Raw genomic sequence first — 20,860 nt, 5'->3', positions numbered from 1 at the left:
GTCAGGCCTAGAGAAGTTAGCCATCAGCACCAGGCTCCCCGGGCCCGAGGTGCCAGGTCACCCACCCCTGGCTTTGCTGGCACATGAGCTGCTTTGTAGACTCTGGCCTTCCTGTTTATGTATGAATACTCTTACATCATTAGAGCACAAGCAGCCAGATAGACTCATCTGGGAAAGCATCTTAAATGGTTGAGGCAATCCACTGTAAAATTAGATTTTCCATAATCTGATCATTCTTTTTGAAAAAACCCTCCCCCACCCACCATATTTTAAAAGCTATTAAACATTTCTCCTACAAACAAGCAACAAACATACTGAAACAATTTCTTACCATTCCCTCTGAGCACAGTCCAGGAGAGAAAAAACCCCCATCACTTGAAATAGTTCAATCTGTGCCAGGAATAAGGTGGATACAGGACAAAAGATACCCTGAGTTTGTTATTTCAACAGGATACGGAGTCTTTAAATTTCAAGCTTCTAAAAGTTTGGAAATAGATTTTTTTAAAAAAAATATTTATTTATTAATGAGAGACACACACAGAGAGACAGAAACACAGGCAGAGGGAGAAAGAAGCAGGCTCCCTGTGGGGAGCCAGATATGGGACTCAATCCCAGGACCCCTGAGATCATGATCTGAGCTGAAGGCAGATGCTCAATCACTGAGCCTGGAAATAGATCTTTAAAGAGGATTAGATGCAGTAATATAAACCAACTCCACTGCTATTTCTGGGGAATGTCCTTCATGTCTCATGAACGCAGAGGGTGATACAAGAATTGGTTTTCATTTCACTGCAAGTCACTCTCAAGCCCCTTTTAAGTGAGAGGACATGGACAATTATCCTCAAGGATAGAAAATATGGCATTCTCACACTCTTCAAACCCAACAGATTTATTGCAAATTCAGCATTGTTGTGTTGTGTAATGTTACCTACAGAAAATGTCCATCTTTAACCAGGTATAACTCACCCCAAACCCAAGTAAGTAAATATACAGGAGTTTTAAAATAATGCAAAACTATTTTTATTATTCTTAAAGTCAGCACAGTGGCTTTTAGCATAACTCCCCATTTCTAATACAAAATTGGATTAAAGAAATATCAGCCAATGTCTAGACCATGACCAACTCTGAAGATAAAAAAAAGAATTTTTCTGTAAATAAAAATTGATTTTAAAAGTTTTCTTTAGTGGTGAATCAAGAGTGAATCACTACATTGCTGTAGAATCTGTCAAATAGATTACAAATCTTGATTTAATACAATGGTCTTCATGCTGTAAAGCATTACACATAAAAAAGATTAAAAGGCAAAATCTTTTATGATTACTGCCTATTGCTCCTGCCACTGAATCTTTATTCTTAGTGCTTTAAGTACTTCATTCATCAACCATATGAGAAACTACCCCAACGCCTCTCTGTGAAGGACAGGTGGGTGAGACAGGGAGCACGGGCTCATCTGTGTGTGTGCGTGCATGCGCGTGCACACACACACACAAACACACGCCCACGCCCACGAGAAGGGAGCCGTTTCACATGGGGTCAACGGTGACAAATAGGACACCTGGCTATAAACCTTACCAAGGCAAAGAAAATGTCTTTACTGGAGAATCACAGTGCTTCCAACCTTAAAAAAATTGCCTGCAAGATGCAATTAGGTTTTTAAATGCTAATTTTCGTTAGAAGAAGGTAAAGATAAAAGACCCAGAATGTGAATGGAAGCACTTTTGAAATTCTATTCTAAAAACCCAAAACTCCTACATCACCTGAATAGAGATTAAGTGGCAAAAAAAGAAAAAAATCTAGATTACTTGTACAAAGTGCCAATTATATGCTTTCATCTCTGCCTCACTTCATATGGTCGATATGAGGAAAAGAATAGATTAGCAATGATCGACGGATTAATTTTTTTGGTGAGGGGGGGGCACAATATTGATTTTTGAAATAAACTGGGAAAAAAAGGCAAAAAGCAGGCATGAAAAGTCCCTTAAAATAATGCCCAGAAGAAAGCAGTCCTATTTATCTTACATATTTCCTTAAAAAGATGTTATGCATATTAATCTGAGGGATCATTTAACATTAAAAATGTGTATCTTCATGAGTTACAGATATTTTTCAGTAAAAGGAGAAAGAACAGAGCTCTACTTACATTTTTTTAAAAAAATATTGTACCTGTGCTGACACGTGCATTTCTTGCACATAAATGTTACTCTGGAGTTTGGAAGAGATCAGAGACTGGACTGCTAGGTAATAATTGTAAGGCTCAAGTTCAATTTGCTTAGCGAAGCAGCAGGGGAGCACAGAACTGCCAGCTAACAACACGGGGCCCAGTGAAATGCTGCACCTGGATGAAACAGAAACTTGACCAGACAGGGGTGTCAGTCATGAAGACACAGGTTCCCGGTCGTCAGTACATCGTCAGAAGGTAAAGCACAGCCTGAGGGCCCCACACCGGGCTGCCAGGCAGGCAGGTGCACCTCTGAGTCCTCGAGGGTCCCCCCTCCACCCTGTCCAAGCACTGAAGTATCGATGGAGGCAAGGAGACCTCAGAGTAGGGCACTTCCGCTGGCATTTCTAAGGGATGTTTTTATGTTACCTGGCGCCGTCTGTGTTCTCCAGTGGACGGAGTCCCACACCTCCAGAACCCCCGCCACCTCAACATTGCAAGCACTCTACCCTCGTTTTAAGTTTAGTAGGTGTGCAAAGGCAGTTCATCCTCTCAGCTCACTACAAAAGTGTAAGACAGTCGAGAACCTTGGAGCTGTACTCAAGATGCCCAGGGATCACTCCCAAGGGCCCATCACTCCCTGAGCACACACACAGATGACGCCTGCCACTGACCCATGTCCTGACTTCAGACAGACCTTGCAAGGGTAAGTTTTCATCATCTGGACATCACAGAGGCAAAGGAAAATATCATTAGAAGTTCTGCTCGGTTAAAAAATGATCTGAACTTGAAATTAGTTCATGTGCCAAATTATTATATGGTAAACATTTTTAAAAGAAAAAAATTAATCACACTTCCTAACTTCATTTTTTATTTATTGTTATTCCAAAGCAGATATGCTAGGATGAGATAGTTCTAAAAATACAATTATCTATTCTCAAAACCCTGGTTATGCAGGAGGCTAGAAATCTTGTCAGAAGACATTTATCAACCATTAAAATATAAAGATCAACCTGTATGCCACCAAAGGTTCAAGTGAAATTATGCCTTTACAAAACCTCATATTTTCAAGGAATGTTTTGCAAAGAAGCAGCTTTTTATAATTAGGAAGTAAATAAAAATAATATATTAATGTCTTGCGTTTGCCTACTAACAGTTAATAAATTGAGAAAACTCATAAAATGAATCATTGATCTTTTTTCTTTTTCTTTGACGAAAATAAAGGTAGGCTTTAGATTCACCTGGTAAGGCCTTAAGCAGGCAGTTCACCAATACAGTTCACTGAACTATGCTTTCTGTACAATTAGGAATTAAATAAACCCCTTTTAGAGACTGTCCTGAGAGATGACATTTAATGCTACAACCAAAATAAATAACCTAGCAAGAACAAAATTTTTTAAATTCCAATAATTTCAACTTTGGAGATATCTGTTCACCAAAATTAATCAACATTTCTAAAATATTTTAATACAAAATTATAAAAGAAAAGTGCATTAAAAGCAGAATCTTTAAAACTCTGGCACAATTACAATTATTCGGAATATATGGACTATAGCCAGGTACACACTGACATTCCAGGAAAACCTCAAGATATATAATAAGTCCAGTATCACAAGAATAAGTGAAATAAGGCTTTTTTTTCCTTAAAAAAATATACAATACACAAAGCAGTTTGGAAAAAAAAAGTAATATTATTTAACAGTTTTCTGACTTAAATATTTTCACATAACAAAAGTTTTTATATCACCATCAATATTACTTATGTACAGATGCCAAAAGTGAACAACAAAAAAATCAAAAGATGCCCTTTGAAAAAATAACAGTGAAAATGTCTTTCTTCAGGAATCTGAAATGAGCTCCTCTCTTAATATACAAAGTCCATACAATATTTATAATAAAACTGCTCTCTTCTGAAACCAGGGAGGCCATGAGACAAAATAAAGGCAATTATTTTTCAGGAAAAAAAAAAAAAAGCAAAACAACCCCACCTTTATGTTACAATGAAAAAGATACCCATTTATTAATATAATGAATACAATACTGATCTGAAGTGCTCGCGGGGAGGTAAAAACTCTGATGCTCACTCTGTAATCGGGACTAGTGCTTCTATTTACAAAATATACTGTTCAGCCACACAGAGGCCCATATATCTGTATATGTACATATGTATTTATATATAGAACATATAAATAATTGTGAAGGAGAAATTCACATGAAGTAAAGAACCTTCTGTCTTTGGAATGCTGTAGGAGCAACGCACACTCTGCCCGGCCCGGGCTGGGATTTGGTTTGGGACGTGTTCCATGTGGCACCATTGATGACAGTAAAGAGTTCCCTGAAATCAACCACACACCTGCCTCTGCATGAAGAGAGAATCGTGGGGCTCGGACGGAAACACTGCTTGCTTACCGGGTGGACGGGGCCACGGGTCCCCACTGTGTCCTCAGCGCTAGGACACAGTTCTGCTCTTTCCTGCTCACGATGTATGGCTTGTGCTTTCTGCAACCATCTCACCCGTGGACCTGCATCTGGATTTATGAAGCAAGTGCGGCCCTCCACCCCCATTCCATGGGGACCGTTTCATCCTAATGTGTGTCTGGTTTACAGCCCCCCCATTATGCCCCGATGCTGCATTCTTGTAGCTAATGGTTCAAGAATCGTAATGCAGAGAGAACTGGTCCAGCCATCTCTCCAGGTATTATATTAACTTATGGTAGACTAGAAAGAGTCAATTTCTAATTTCAAAATGCACAGAGAAAAGACATGGAAAACACTTCCCTGTGTGTTTTAACGTTTTTCTGAACTTCATGCACCTATTTTATGTTTGTTTTATAAGCTATGCTTCTTAGAACAGAAAGCATGAAGGAGAACCTACCTTACTTTTTCCATGTTAATGTTGGTCTTTGCTAATACAAAGAGGTCACACTATAGTGATAGTAAGATCCAGTTATTTCTTTTGTAACTAGATGTACTGGCCACCAAGGAGACGGTAGGACTGCTGTAGTACCTGAGTTCAATGATTTGTAGACAAGTGACAACACGTGTTCACACTGCTCCCAGTTCTTTCCTATCAGTCTCTGAAAGACAATGATTCTTTAGATACTTTTATAGCTAAAAAACTAGTGTGGTTAACATTTTAACACTTGAAGCTTCAAGACAGAAATTCTGAGCGCTCCATTCTTCACAACATCTAATTTCAGAAACAGCCTTGAGGGCAGGATGGGCTGCGTCAGAACACATTGGCCAGCGCTTGCCACTCATTGGCGGACTCCTGCACCACCTCCTCCAGGTGGAGGGTCCGGCTCAGCTCCTCAGCTCCGTGCTCCTGCTGCACCACGGGCTCCTGCAGATTTCCTGCAGCACAAACATCAGGCGGAGTCTCAAACACTCAGCAGCACATGGGTATTCACGTTTAAATAAAGACAATCTAAATCGCAACCAAACATTTCTGAATTGATTTGCTTTCCATCCCCAAGGAAAAAGAATAACTTGAGATGCAGGTTAATAGTGTCGGTAGCAATTCCTGCTTTTTGAACATGAATAGACGCTGCCCTTGTGGTGGGGAACTCCTGCTTACAGCAACACGAGGTCAGTGATAAGCGATTAATTAAGAGTGACAGCCAGACAACACACACAAAACCCCTCCCATGAGAACATCCCCTACAATGAGAACCACCACCACCACCACCACCACCACCACCACCACCACCACCACCACGGGTCCCTCCCAGGCTCACGTCACTTGCAGACCACACTGTCCCAAAAACTAGGGAGTCATGCATACAGCAGCAGCTCCACCTGTGACCCCCACCAGCACCCAGTGCCGCCTGGATGAGGCGAGGGGCCTCCCCTGCCCTTCCCACATGGACAGCGGCATCCCGCGATGCTGGGTGGGACATGGGAACCCTGCTCGGCCAGCAACAGTGCTGAGTGGGTGCCGTACCTGCCCTCTGAGCGTTGGGATGCACCGGCTCCACCGTCACCCAGAGCCAGCCCTTGTCCCAAGACCCTGCGGAGGGGCTGCGCCACAGCCCACTCCTAGCACTTGTTCCACCGCCACGACCACCTGAAGGCCTGACCCCTGGCTGCATGGCACACAGCTTACCGGTGTAACTGTGTGCCCGCTTCATGTGGAGCTTCATGTTGCTCTTCTGGGTGAAGCCCATGATGCAGTAGTCACACTTGTAGGGCCGCTCCCCTGTGTGCTTCTTCATGTGCACCTGCAGGGCGCTCTTCTGGTTGAAGGCTTTCTCACAGAGCGTGCAGTGGAACGGCCGCTCTCCTGGGGGTGGGTGGGGGCGGCACTCAGTGTCAGCACAGACCCAGAGCCCTGAGGCACGCACATGAGGTCACCGTCCTTCCGTCCCTCCCACTGCTAACTCATGAGTTTCTAGCAAATCTGCCCCATGGTGAGACATAGAATAAAACCTTAGTCCAGGAGGAGGGGCTCGAGGGCGGAAGAGTAGGGTCCCCACATCACCCGTCCCCAACAAATTACCTAGATAACCTTCAAATCATCCTGAAAATCTACGAATTCGGCCTGAGATTTAAAGAGAGACCAGCTGGAACGCTACAGTGAGAAGAGTTCGCGCTTCTATCAAGGTAGGAAGACGGGGAAAAAGAAATAAAGGAACAAAAGGCCTCCAAGGGGGAGGGGCCCCGCGAGGAGCCGGGCTGAGGCCGGGGCGAGTGTCCCCAGGACAGGAGAGCCCCGTCCCGGAGGAGCAGGAGCTGCACCAACCTTCCCCGCGGAAAGGCCTCCCGGGGAATTGGAGCAGGATCCCCAGAAAGGCGGGGACGCCCTCGGGCTCCCTGGGACAGTAACAGAGGAACTGCGCCCGGGAGAGTGCGCCGAGCTCCCTAAGGGCTGCAGCGCTCGGCGGGGCCCGGAGCAGCTCGGAGGGGCTCGGGGGCGGCTCCGCGGAGGGGGCTGCGGGGCAGGAGCGAATCCAACAGCGCAGACCCCGGAGCACAGGGCGCCGGGACACAGCCCAGGATCCGGCCTCCCCTGGGACAGGCAGAGGCCGGGAGGGCCCAGGACAGCAAGGACGCTCCTGCCCCGAGCTGAGCAGATCAGCGGCCCCGCCCCGGAGCCCCCAGGCCCTGCAGACGGAGAGCCCCGGAGCTACGGAGAGCCCCGGAGCTACGGTGGGGGCTGACTCTAGGGCTGCAGAGCTGGCCCCGCCACTGCGGTTGTTCCTCCCGGGGCCTCACGGGGTAAACAACCCCCACTGAGCCCTGCACCAGGCAGGGGCAGAGCAGCTCCCCCAAGTGCTAACACCTGAAAATCAGCACAACAGGCCCCTCCCCCAGAAGACCAGCGAGACGGACAAGTTCCAGGGGAAGTCAAGGGACTTAAAGTATACAGAATCGTAAGATACTCCCCCGGGTTTTTTGTTTTTTTGTTTTGTGTTTTTCTTTTTTCTTTCTTTTTGATTTCTGATTGCTTTCCCCACCCCTTTTTTTTCCACCTTTCTTTCTTTTTCTTTCTCTTTTTCTTCTCTTTTTTTCCCTTTTTTGCTTCTTTCTCTTTTTTCTTTTTCTCTTTTCTTTCCTTCTCTCTTTCTCCTTTTCCCAATACAACTTGTTTTTGGCCACTCTGCACTGAGCAAAATGACTAGAAGGAAAACCTCACCTCAAAAGAAAGAATCAGAAACAGCCCTCTCTCCCACAGAGTTACAAAATCTGGATTACAATTCAATGTCAGAAAGCCAATTCAGAAGCACTATTATACAGCTACTGGTGGCTCTAGAAAAAAGCATAAAGGACTCAAGAGACTTCATGACTGCAGAATTTAGATCCAATCAGGCAGAAATTAAAAATCAATTGAATGAGATGCAATCCAAACTAAAAGTCCTAATGACAAGGGTTAATGAGGTGGAAGAACGAGTGAGTGACATAGAAGACAAGTTGATGGCAAAGAGGGAAACTGAGGAAAAGAGAGACAAGCAATTAAAAGACCATGAGGATAGATTAAGGGAAATAAACAACAGCCTGAGGAAGAAGAACCTACGTTTAATTGGGGTTCCTGAGGATGCCGAAAGGGCCAGAGGGCCAGAACATGTATTTGAACAAATCACAGCTGAAAACTTTCCTAATCTGGGAAGGGAAACAGGCATTCAGATCCAGGAAATAGAGAGATCCTCCCCCTAAAATCAATAAAAACCGTTCAACACCTCAACATTTAATAGTGAAGCTTGCAAATTCTAAAGATAAGGAGAAGATCCTTAAAGCAGCAAGAGAAAAAAAAGTCCCTGACTTTTATGGGAAGGAATATTAGGGTAACAGCAGACCTCTCCACAGAGACCTGGCAGGCCAGAAAGGGCTGGCAGGATATATTCAGGGTCCTAAATGAGAAGAACATGCAACCAAGAATACTTTATCCAGCAAGGCTCTCATTCAAAATGGAAGGAGAGATAAAGAGCTTCCAAGACAGGCAGGAACTGAAAGAATATGTGACCTCCAAACCAGCTCTGCAAGAAATTTTAAGGGGGACTCTTAAAATTCCCCTTTAAGAAGAAGTTCAGTGGAACAATCCACAAAAACAAGGACTGAATAGATATCATGATGACACTAAACTCATATCTGTCAATAGTAACTCTGAACGTGAACAGGCTTAATGACCCCATCAAAAGGCGCAGGGTTTCAGACTGGATAAAAAAGCAGGACCCATCTATTTGCTGTCTACAAGAGACTCATTTTAGACAGAAGGACACCTACAACCTGAAAATAAAAGGTTGGAGAACCATTTACCATTCAAATGGTCCTCAAAAGAAAGCAGGGGTAGCCATCCTTACATCAGATAAACTAAAATTTACCCCGAAGACTATAGTGAGAGATGAAGAGGGACACTATCTCATACTCAAAGATCTATCCAACAAGAGGACTTAACAATCCTCAATATATATGCCCCGAATGTGGGAGCTGCCAAATATTTAAACCAATTAATAACCAAACTGAAGAAATACTTAGATAATAATACACTTATACTTGGTGACTTCAATCTAGCTCTTTCTACCCTCGATAGGTCTTCTAAGCACAACATCTCCAAAGAAACGAGAGCTTTAAATGATACACTGGACCAGATGGATTTCACAGATATCTACAGAACTTTACATCCAAACTCAACTGAATACACATTCTTCTCAAGTGCACATGGAACTTTCTCCAGAATAGACCACATACTGGGTCACAAATCGGGTCTGAACCGATACCAAAAGATTGGGATAGTCCCCTGTATATTCTCAGACCATAATGCCTTGAAATTAGAACTAAATCACAACAAGAAGTTTGGAAGGACCACAAACACGTGGAGGTTAAGGACTATCCTGCTAAAAGATGAAAAGGTCAACCAGGAAATTAAGGAAGAATTAAAAAGATTCATGGAAACTAATGAGAATGAAGATACAACCGTTCAAAATCTTTGGGATGCAGCAAAAGCAGTCCTGAGGGGGAATTACATCGCAATACAAGCATCCATTCAAAAGCTGGAAAGAACTCAAATACAAAAGCTCACCTTACACATAAAGGAGCTAGAGAAGAAACAGCAAATGGACCCCACGCCCAGCAGAAGAAGAGAGTTAATTAAAATTCGAGCAGAACTAAATGAAATCGAGACCAAAAGAAGTGTGGAACAGATCAACAGAACCAGGAGTTGGTTCTTTGAAAGAATTAGTAAGATAGATAAACCATTAGACAACCTTATTAAAAAGAAGAGAGAGAAGACTCAAATTAATAAAATCATGAATGAGAAAGGAGAGATCACTACCAACACCAAGGAAATACAAACGATTTTAAAAACACATTATGAACAGCTGTACGCCAATAAATTAGGCAATCTAGAAGAAATGGACGCATTCCTGGAAAGCAACAAACTACCAAAACTGGAGCAGGAAGAAATAGAAAACCTGAACAGGCCAATAACCAGGAAGGAAATTGAAGCAGTCATCAAAAACCTCCCAAGACACAAGAGTCCAGGGCCAGATGGCTTCCCAGGGGAATTCTATCAAACGTTTAAAGAAGAAATCATACCTATTCTACTAAAGCTGTTTGGAAAGATAGAAAGAGATGGAGTACTTCCAAATTCGTTCTATGAGGCCAGCATCACCTTAATTCCGAAACCAAAGACCCCACCAAAAAGGAGAATTACAGACCAATATCCCTGATGAACATGGATGCAAAAATTCTCAACAAGATACTAGCCAATAGGATCCAACAACACATTAAGAAAATTATTCACCATGACCAAGTAGGATTTATCCCCGGGACACAAGGCTGGTTCAACACTTGTAAAACAATCAATGTGATTCATCATATCACCAAGAGAAAAACCAAGAACCATATGATCCTCTCATTAGATGCAGAGAAAGCATTTGACAAAATACAGCATCCATTCCTGATCAAAACCCTTCAGAGTGTTGGGATAGAGGGAACTTTCCTGGACATCTTAAAAGCCATCTACGAAAAGCCCACAGCAAATATCATTCTCAATGGGGAAGCACTGGGAGCCTTTCCCCAAAGATCGAACAAGACAGGGATGTCCACTCTCACCACTGCTATTCAACATAGTATTGGAAGTCCTCGCCTCAGCAATCAGACAACAAAAAGACATTAAAGGCATTCAAATTGGCAAAGAAGTAGTCAAACTCTCCCTCTTCGCCGATGACATGATACTCTACATAGAAAACCCAAAAGCCTCCACCCCAAGATCGCTAGAACTCATACAGCAATTTGGTAGCGTGGCAGGATACAAAATCAATGCCCAGAAATCAATGGCATTTCTATACACTAACAATGAGACTGAAGAAAGAGAAATTAAGGAGTCAATCCCATTTACAATTGCACCCAAAAGCATAAGATACCTAGGAATAAACCTAACCAAAGAGGTAAAGGATCTATACCCTACAAACTATAGAACACTTCTGAAAGAAATTGAGGAAGACACAAAGAGATGGAAAAATACTCCATGCTCATGGATTGGCAGAATCAATATTGTGAAAATGTCAATGTTACCCAGGGCAATTTACACGTTTAATGCAATCCCTATCAAAATACCATGGACTTTCTTCAGAGAGTTAGAACAAATTATTTTAAGATTTGTGTGGAATCAGAAAAGACCCCGAATAGCCAGGAGAATTTTAAAAAAGAAAACCATATCTGGGGGCATCACAATGCCAGATTTCAGGTTGTACTACAAAGCTGTGGTCATCAAGACAGTGTGGTACTGGCACAAAAACAGACACATAGTTCAATGGAACAGAATAGAGAACCCAGAAGTGGACCCTGAACTTTATGGTCAACTAATATTCGATAAAGGAGGAAAGACTATCCACTGGAAGAAAGACAGTCTCTTCAATAAATGGTGCTGGGAAAATTGGACATCCACATGCAGAAGAATGAAACTGGACCACTCTCTTGCACCATACACAAAGATCAACTCCAAATGGAAGAAAGATCTAAATGTGAGACAAGATTCCATCAAAATCCTAGAGGAGAACACAGGCAACACCCTTTTTGAACTCGGCCACAGTAACTTCTTGCAAGATACATCCACAAAGGCAAAAGAAACAAAAGCAAAAATGAACTATTGGGACTTCATCAAGATAAGAAGCTTTTGCACAGCAAAGGATACAGTCAACAAAACTAAAAGACAACCTACAGAATGGGAGAAGATATTTGCAAATGACATATCAGGTAAAGGGCTAGTTTCCAAAATCTATAAAGAACTTATTAAACTCAACACCAAAGAAACAAACAATCCAATCATGAAATGGGCAAAAGACATGAAGAGAAATCTCACAGAGGAAGACATGGACATGGCCAACATGCACATGAGAAAATGCTCTGCATCACTTGCCATCAGGGAAATACAAATCAAAACCACAATGAGATACCACCTCACACCAGTGAGAATGGGGAACATTAACAAGGCAGGAAACCACAAATGTTGGAGAGGATGCGGAGAAAAGGGAACCCTCTTACACTGTTGGTGGGAATGTGAACTGGTGCAGCCACTCTGGAAAACTGTGTGGAGCTTCCTCAAAGAGTTAAAAATAGACCTGCCCTACCACCCAGCAATTGCACTGTTGGGGATTTACCCCAAAGATTCAGATGCAATGAAACGCCGGGACACCTGCACCCCGATGTTTCTAGCAGCAATGTCCACAATAGCCAAACTGTGGAAGGAGCCTCGGTGTCCATCGAAAGATGAATGGATAAAGAAGATGTGGTCTATGTATACAATGGAATATTACTCAGCCATTAGAAACGACAAATACCCACCATTTGCTTCAACATGGATGGAACTGGAGGGTATTATGCTGAGTGAAATAAGTCAATCGGAGAAGGACATCATATGATCTCATTCATTTGGGGAATATAAATAATAGTGAAAGGGAATATAAAGGAAGGGAGAAGAAATGTGTGGGAAATATCAGGAAGGGAGACAGAACATAAAGACTCTTAACTCTGGGAAACGAACTAGGGGTGGTGGAAGGGGGGGGGGGTGAATGGGTGACAGGCACTGAGGGGGGCACTTGAGGGGATGAGCATTGGGTGTTATTCTGTATGTTGGTAAGTTGAACACCAATAAAAATTAATTTATTTAAAAAAAAAAAAAAACCTTAATCCACAGCTACCAGAACTCCCAGAAATAAAAGTAGAGCCCCTATGCTTAAAATAGTGTTCCTAAAACACGTTGTGGCAGTAAAGCAAACCCACACCAAGTACATGAGAATGTCAAATCTACCTAATCACAAGTATAATTTATCCAATATTTTCTAAAATGTCATTTTAATTCCTTTGATGTTGATACAGAAACCCAAGAATGGAAGGGATGTTGCCCCTTGACTCCTGCCAGAAGCCCTACTCATCTCCCTGCTGCACACTCCCGGGCCTGCATTCTCTGACTTCCCCACACACTTGTCCCCTACCAAGTCGCCCTGGGCCCAGAAGGTTCTTTCCTGTTGACTCTGGACGGCTGCCGCCTGGCCAGGCACCTGCTCCCTTTTCCCATGTGGCTTCCCCAGACATGTCCGCATGAAGCCCCACGTGGTTGCCCTGAGGACACCTGCTGTGCATCTTTCCCAGGTAAACCCCCTGTCACTCTGTCTGTCCCTCCATCCAGTGGCCAAGACACAGGAGGGCTTCCTACTGTCCCCCAAGGTGGCCCCGACACGTCCTGCCCCAATCCCAGGGCATGAGCACATGATAACAGCACGCCTGCACCTGTGTTCCTGTGCCTGGAGGACAAGGATGTCATAGATGTGGTTATGGCCACTGGTCAGAGAACCTGGGCTGAGTCACAGGGAGACTTTCAGAGCAGAGGGTCCTGTGGCTGAAGGCAGAAGGGGAGCTGCAGGGACCAAAGGCCGTGCAGGGGCCTTTGCAGGCTTGAAGGTGGCATGCACACAGAGGGGGTGCATCCCGGCCAGCAGCAGGCAGGGCCCACAGCCATCTGCCATCTATGGGCTTCTCTAAACCTTCAGAGCACCTAGCTTGTTCTAAAGGCAAACAGGAGTCTCTATCTCTTAAAACCATGTTTCTGAGTAAATATATCAGAAGTACAGCATCGTTATCTTTCACTCAAAAGCTATTTACCAAACACCTGGTTGGTGCTGAGTCTATGCTGACAATACAAGGAGGCCCGTGGGCCAGCCAGGGGCACTGGGGTCACAGAGGCCTCCTGGGGAAGGGGTCCAAGCTGACACCTGCAGGTGAGTCAGAGACAGCCAGGCCAAGGGAGATGGGGCCGAGGGGCCCAGGAGAGAGGATGCTCAGTGAGCAGAGTCAGGACTCCAGAAGGCAGGCAGGTGTGAGACCCTGAGGGTCCCCAAGGCTGGACGCCGCAGGGCAAGGGCCCACTGTGCAGCAGTGGGCGTGACGGCTCAGAGGACACCAGGGTCCCACCCCCAGGTGCTCAGACAGGAATCCAAGGGTCCATCTGCCAACCTCCCGCAGTTTCCGGCTGGCTCTGTGGACATGCAGGGCTGCTGGCTGGAGCGGAGGCAGGTCCCGCAGTGGGTCCTGAGGTGAGAGGCCACCACAGAGCCACAGAATGGGGTTGGGACAGTGGTGTCTCCACGTGAGCCGCAGCACGCCTTGAAGGGTGGCAGGCGTGGAGGGTGCAAGTGAGTTGTCAGGGAGCCGGACCAAGGGCAGATGGGTGAGAGTTTAGGTCTTGGTGATCTTGGTTTGACAACACAACAGACCTGGGCAGGGTTAGGTGGTGACAAGATGTAATAGGAGTAGAGGGACTGGTGTCCCCACAGTAGGAGGAGCTGGCATCTGGATGTGGGGGGGACCCCGATACAGGCAAGGTCCCCAGAAGCCACAGCAACCCTTGCCTAATGGTTCTACTGCCCACGGTCACCAAGGACACTGCAAAATCTTTTACTTGAAAAGTCAACATGATAAATTGATGAAAAATTAGGGGAAAAAACAGAATCTGTGGCCCTGGCTTTATAAATAACATATGACATCGTAAAATACGTTTTCTCATCAGCCCACCTCTGCTGCCAAGACCTGAACCTGGGAGCACACAGTTCACGGTTACCTGTGTGGATGCGGCTGTGCCGCTCCAGCTGGCTTGGCTTGGCGAACGCCTTTTCGCAGGTGTCACATTTAAACACTCTTGGCTTCTGGGAGCTCAATGAGGGGCCAGCTTGATGCGTCTGCATATGCTCCTGTTGAAGACCACACACAAAAGGAAGAAATACTCACGACCATGGCAGAGCTCTACAGACTCGCAACAGAGCTGCGACCATGGGAACCCCAGTGAACAGTACGGTTGCTGAGGACCATGTGGGATGAGCATCCTCAGGGATTCAGTCATGGGCGTCAGGCCCCTCACAACCCCGGGTACCAGCTGTGCGGCTCCCTCCCTCATTGCCAACGACCTTGATGGCTTTAGGAACACGGTCAGCTATCTGGTGGGAGGGTCATCAACTGAGTCTGTCTGGGTGCTTCTCATGACGAGACTGGGCTCTGGGCTGAGGCAGGTAAAGCGCTATTTCCATCCACCCGTGTGGACCGACCTCCAGCACAGGGCGCAGGCTGCACTCCAGGTGGTTCTAAGGTGGCCGCAGTCTCTCCGGCCCCCTCATACACCCTCCACAGGAGGAGGAGATGACTCCGGGGCTCACAGCTAAGGAGGGGACACCTCTGATGGCAGCGTCCACACGGACTGTCGGTCCTCACTTCCCTACTTACCAATTTCTGCACTCAGTCACACTTCCATCAGGAAGGACTCAATGGTATTTATTTTGTACTGTGGGTTATAATGCAACACCACTTAATACATTTTCCTGCTGGAATTTTTCCAGCTCTGGCCATAGGGAGCTTTTCCCGTCGAGGGCTCTCGTGTGCCTTGGACGTGTCCCTGTCACTGTGAGTGGCACGGACTACCTACTTATCTCCTGACACAACTTCACCTAAGGATGTTCGTGGATAGGAATATATATATTATTAAAAACATCTTTAAAATTTTTCTTTAATCATACAGCCTCTTTGAAAGGTTTCATGCTCTATTAGACAGTATTATCATAGCTATCATCTCAGCCCTCTCCACTGTGAGGGAAGCATTATGCTAAGCACTTTATATTCCTCAAAATAACCATAAAATCTAAGTATTAATATCTTCATTTTACAAATTATAAAACTGAAGCTGTGCAGGTTACGTGACCCAGCCAACGTCACAGAGATTCTAAGTATTAGGGTCAGATTCAGACAGGGACCAGGCAGGGGAAGCCACACACACATCTCCCTTTGCAAGATTTTGCTTCAGTTTGTTTAGAAAACAAACAAGGCATCCTCTTTCCAGAAAACATGGCAGAGAAAGAGGGGAGGCGCAGAAACTGGCCACACATCAGGAGGGCAGAAGTCTAGGTGCTGTTGCACAGGAAGGCTGGGATCCATCAAGGGCTACTTAATGGTCAGATGATGACAATTTTGGTTACAAGGCGCACTGGCTGGGGAGCCTTGGGGCCGCCTCCACCAAGCAGGCCACCTGACCACCCTGGAACTCACTTCCCAGGCCCTTCCTCTTCCCCCTCCCTACTGTGTGCACGTCCCGGAGTTCATCTGGCCACTCTCACAGCATGCAGACCTCTGCACCCTATCTCAAGGGGGTGCTGACCCAGCTGGTGAGGTGTCCCCAGACCCCTGTGGGAAGTCCTGCCAAGTGTGGGCCCCAGGGCAAGGGGCATTCCTGCTTCCCCCCAGCCTGGCCTGTAGGTATTTTCACCATCTGCCACTCTGAGGGTGTAAGTCACATGGGACACGCGTCAGAACCACACATAAACATAACTGCTCACCTGTACACCCAGCAGACCTGTTAAAACTAAAATCTCACTGACCTCCTCCAAACCACAGAAAAATCTGTTACTCTTTCCCTTCTGTGAGCACGACTCAGGACTTCTACCAGATCACACACCCTCCAGCGAAGGTCTCTAACCCTGGAGCCCACTGCCAGGCCAGCACAGAGCTTACCTTGAGGTGCGTGGCACGCTTGAAGGCCTTCCTGCACACAGGACACACATGGATGCGCTCGCGGCCATGCACCTCCTTGCTGTGGTGCAGCAGCAGGGCTGCCGATGCAAACGTGCGGCCGCACTCCAAGCACTGGTGCAGCCGGCCCTCCTTCTCAGGCGGCCCCCCTGGTGCCAGGCTGGCCGATACGTCAGTTACCTGCAGCAGGTTGGAAAGCCCGGACTTTACTCAGTGGCTGCGGTTTGCAAAGGGACAAATGACAAGATGACAGAGACACACCATGCAGGTGCACCCGGCCCATGGCACTTTCATCCCAGGAAAGGCCAGCAGGGTGGGGGCGACGGCCTCGGATCAGATGGGCAGACCCGGCTCTGGCATTACTATCCTGGATGCTCCAGCCCTGTGTCCTCATCTGATAAACAGTCATTGCTGACACCACCTCCCTGTTAGGGCTGGGGTGGGGCTCCAGGAGCTGATGGATACCGGGTGCTGAGAGCGATACCCGGCTCACAGCATGCACTAAGTGCGGTGGGTAGTAGGTTAGCTTAGACAAAAGTAAAGGACATGACCCCCAAAATGCTACTGCTATGGATGAAGATCGTTTCTCAGCAAACTGCGGTATAAATCATACTTAGCAGAAGGTGTGTTACTTCTTGATTGCATGAAAGCATTTCCCCAAACTTTAAATCACAACCAATTACATTTTCAAATCATTTTAATGCGATGCCATTAACACCCTGAAAACAAATAAAGCAGGAGTTTATGACTGAGCTTTTACAAATAGGAGTCTAGTTTTGCAGATAAAAACTTGTACATGATAACTTAAAGAAAATTATAAATAGTTATAATGAAAATTGATAGGATTTGTCAACATTTTTAACCTAGTTTATGAAGTACTTTCTCATAATTTTATGATACATAGAAAGGGATAAAACTTAAGAATATTTAATAAAATATTTCTACAAAGTGCTCTAAGATCATTAATGTATGCTATAATAATAAAAAAAAGGAATTTAATAAAAAAAGGAATAAAACCAAAAAGCTCAGAAGCACAAAAATGATGCAGTCATGTCATATGCCATGAAGTGGGTATTATTCTGTGATGCTTATGTCAGGTATAGTGTGTCTACATGTGAGGGTCTGTGTGCACAAAGCCAGGAAACAACAAACACATGAAACAAAACTATGTGTTCAGTTCAGCATGTAAAATATACTTCTTGTGAATCAAAAGAAAGTCTGAAAGGCACAGGAACAAATGCATCAGGCTGCTTAATAACTGCAGGTATAAACCACGTGATTAAAGCAGGCAACACACAGCCAGGCGCATGGGCTAAAGCCGGAGGCCGGGGCTAGGGCTCTCCAGGGGTGCTCGCAGCGCCCCCAGCAGCTGCCCTGATGGAACACTGTGAACACTCGGTGCCCGTGTCCCTCCGCTGTGCCCGCAAGTCCACCAGCTTGCTCCGAGTCCTCTAGGCACTGCCAGGGCTGAGGGTCCCTGAGCCAAGTGTGCTAAAGTGACACAACTGACCTTCCGCTGGATGAGCTTCGGCTGGAGGAGACTCCCTGTGCTGATCTCATTTCTTTATAAGGAAGGAGGCCTCATCCCATGGAAAGACCAGTGAGTAATTTCCCTGAAACTCATTTGCTCAAACTGCACAGAACATAGCACCGCTCAGAGTCAGTAACTATTTATTATCTGTAATTTACTGCTAACTCCGAAAAGCTTTAAGGAAGTTTTTAGACTCTTCTATATTTACAACTATCATTTACTAAATGTTCTAAACCCTCAAAACATGCACCTTAAGGAAAAAGGTAGTCAAATGACAAACAGGCCACACACACACATAAGCGTGTATATGAAAAATGTACAACCAGACCTAGAAGAATCAGCAGAGGTATTAAAAGAAAACCCTCAAAAAGAACTAAACGCAAATCAAAGGCCATGTGAAGTCTGATCAGCAGGCAAACAGAAGGAGACACTTGTAACTTTAAAACTAGCCTCACACATGACTGGTTTCTATATCTTATTTTGTGGCATGAAAACCCCATCGCAGCAAACCACAAACCGTGGACTGTCAGAGTCGGTATCCACCATTGGACACAGGCTGTCCCCAGGCCCTGTGCAGCGCAACACCTACTCTTCACCCCCACTGGGCCGGAGATGCCCTCCAGTGGTGGTCCCCAGCTCCCTGAGCCCTCCCTCAACCCATGTTCCCTAAACCCGCAAACGAGTGTGAATGCACATGCACAGCATACCTGGTAGGCGATTTCCTCACACGCAGCAGCGGAGGGCTGTGGAGTGTGGCTCACCAAGATGACCTGCGGCGAACCTGCTCCCCCCTGGCCTGAGAGCGAGGGGTCGGTGAGTAAGGCTGGGAACTGCTGGCCCTGCAAAGACAGACTGCTTCAGAAGGCGTTAACGTTATCAAACCCAGTGGTAACCTCAGGGGTATCTCTTGTGGTGCAGTTACTGTGGACAGTGGGCAGGTCCTCAGGGAAGTTCACCACAGAAACACCCTGTGACCCAGCATGGCATCCCCAGGCACCTGCTCCAGACACATGAAACCCAGACACATGAAAATGCTCAAAAATAATATCCCCTCCAACGCTCGCGCTCTTCACAGTGGCTGCAGAGCGGGAAACAACCCAAATATCCATTAGCTGGTGAGGGATGTTCAAAGTGAGGCATGTCTGTGTGGCGGAACACTATTCAGTTGAAGGAAGCACTGGTGTACGGCACGAGCCACAGCACGGACGAGCTCGACGACAGGATGCCAAGTGAGGCGGGCTGGCCACAGACCACATGCTGTGGGCTTCCATGGATGTGAAATGCTCAGGACTGGCGGGTCTACAGACACAGGGTGGCTGTCAGGGGCCTCGGGCTGAGGGACAGACCACTAACCACTCACGGTGCCACGTGTCCTTTAAGGGTGAGGAAATGTTTCAAAACTAGATGTGCTCACGGGTGCACAGCTCTGTAAATAGACTAAAGACCGTTAAATTGTATACTTTCAATAAACGGGTGACCACTATGGTAGGTACAGTATATCTCAACAAAGTTGTAAATGTACATACAAAGAACACTTACTTGTTCAAAAACGCACACTCAGTTTTGCTATGCATACAAACTACTTTGAGTCTTACTCCCACTCCAGCCTACCTCTCACTACTGAGCATGAATCTGAGACAAAAAGGGAGAATGAAAGAGTGGGGGGTGGCCAGGGGCATGCACACAGGGACAGCCGGGCCGACCACAGGCCTCAAATGCCAAGCCACACAAACTCAGTAGACATACAATGTGCACTGCAAGCCAGCGCACTTTACACGTGATCAGAACACGCACGTGAAACACAAAGATGTGAAGGGCCAACATCAACGCACAGGTAGGGAGGCAAGGACAGCAAGGATGCTTTGGTCATAAGGCACATGGCCCATGTCACTGGTGCCCCTGGCTGAGAGAGCGGGTGTTCCTCGTGTCTTTGGGGCATGCTGAGCTCGATGGGGCAGATAAGCCTGGAAGGGGTGCAGGACTGAGAGGTATTTAAAGAATTTCAGGTCCACTTCTCATGGGAAAGATACTGTGGTACGCAGACAGGGACAAAGAGGCCATGGGATGGAACACAGGGCACAATATACATTTACAAGGACAGTATCATGGATTCTAGAGAAAAAGAGCCTTTTTTTTTTTTTTAAAGATTTATTTATTCATGAGATACACAAAGAGAGAGAAGCAGAGACACAGGCAGAGGGAGAAGCAGGCTCCACGCAGGAAGCCTGACGCAGGACTCGATCCAGAATCCCGGGATCAGGCCCTGAGCAGACGCTCAACCGCTGAGCCACCCAGGCGTCCTGAAAAAGAGCTTCTTAAATTGATTTGAATTCTCTGCTTTTTATAGGCAGTTTTAAAAAAAGTGAAGTGAGGGATCCCTGGGTGGCGCAGCGGTTTGGCGCCTGCCTTTGGCCCAGGGAGCGATCCTGGAGACCCAGGATCGAATCCCACATCGGGCTCCCGGTGCATGGAGCCTGCTTCTCCCTCCGCCTGTGTCTCTGCCTCTCTCTCTCTCTCTGTGACTATCATAAATAAATAAAAATTAAAAAAAAATATTTAAAAAAAAAAAAAAGTGAAGTGATATTTTAAGGTATCTCCTTAAATTTTTTTACACGGACTTTGGGCAAGTTCCTATCCATATCAACAAAGCTTCCTGTCCACCATCC

General features: G+C 45.9%; 1 protein-coding gene across 3 annotated transcripts in view; it reads right to left on the bottom strand.

The window, feature by feature from the left end:
• Positions 1-3,012: 3,012 nt before the first annotated feature.
• ZNF236 (zinc finger protein 236) overlaps positions 3,013-20,860 on the bottom strand; it is a 111,059-nt gene continuing 93,211 nt past the window's right edge. For all 3 annotated transcript variants that reach the window (XR_012001595.1, XM_072758139.1, XM_025997764.2), the window contains 5 exons: positions 18,902-19,033; positions 16,646-16,843; positions 14,712-14,841; positions 6,264-6,440; positions 3,013-5,512 (listed from right to left, as the gene is read on the bottom strand). Coding sequence is in view for 2 of the 3 variants with exons in the window: in XM_072758139.1 (XP_072614240.1) it covers positions 5,388-5,512; positions 6,264-6,440; positions 14,712-14,841; positions 16,646-16,843; positions 18,902-19,033 (762 nt within the window). In the remaining variant the exon portion in view is untranslated. The remainder of the gene's footprint in view (positions 5,513-6,263; positions 6,441-14,711; positions 14,842-16,645; positions 16,844-18,901; positions 19,034-20,860) is intronic.

The sequence above is a fragment of the Vulpes vulpes genome, chromosome 5 (assembly GCF_048418805.1).
Source record: "Vulpes vulpes isolate BD-2025 chromosome 5, VulVul3, whole genome shotgun sequence".
NCBI lineage: Eukaryota > Metazoa > Chordata > Mammalia > Carnivora > Canidae > Vulpes > Vulpes vulpes.
This window is presented reverse-complemented; position numbering and strand designations above follow the sequence as displayed.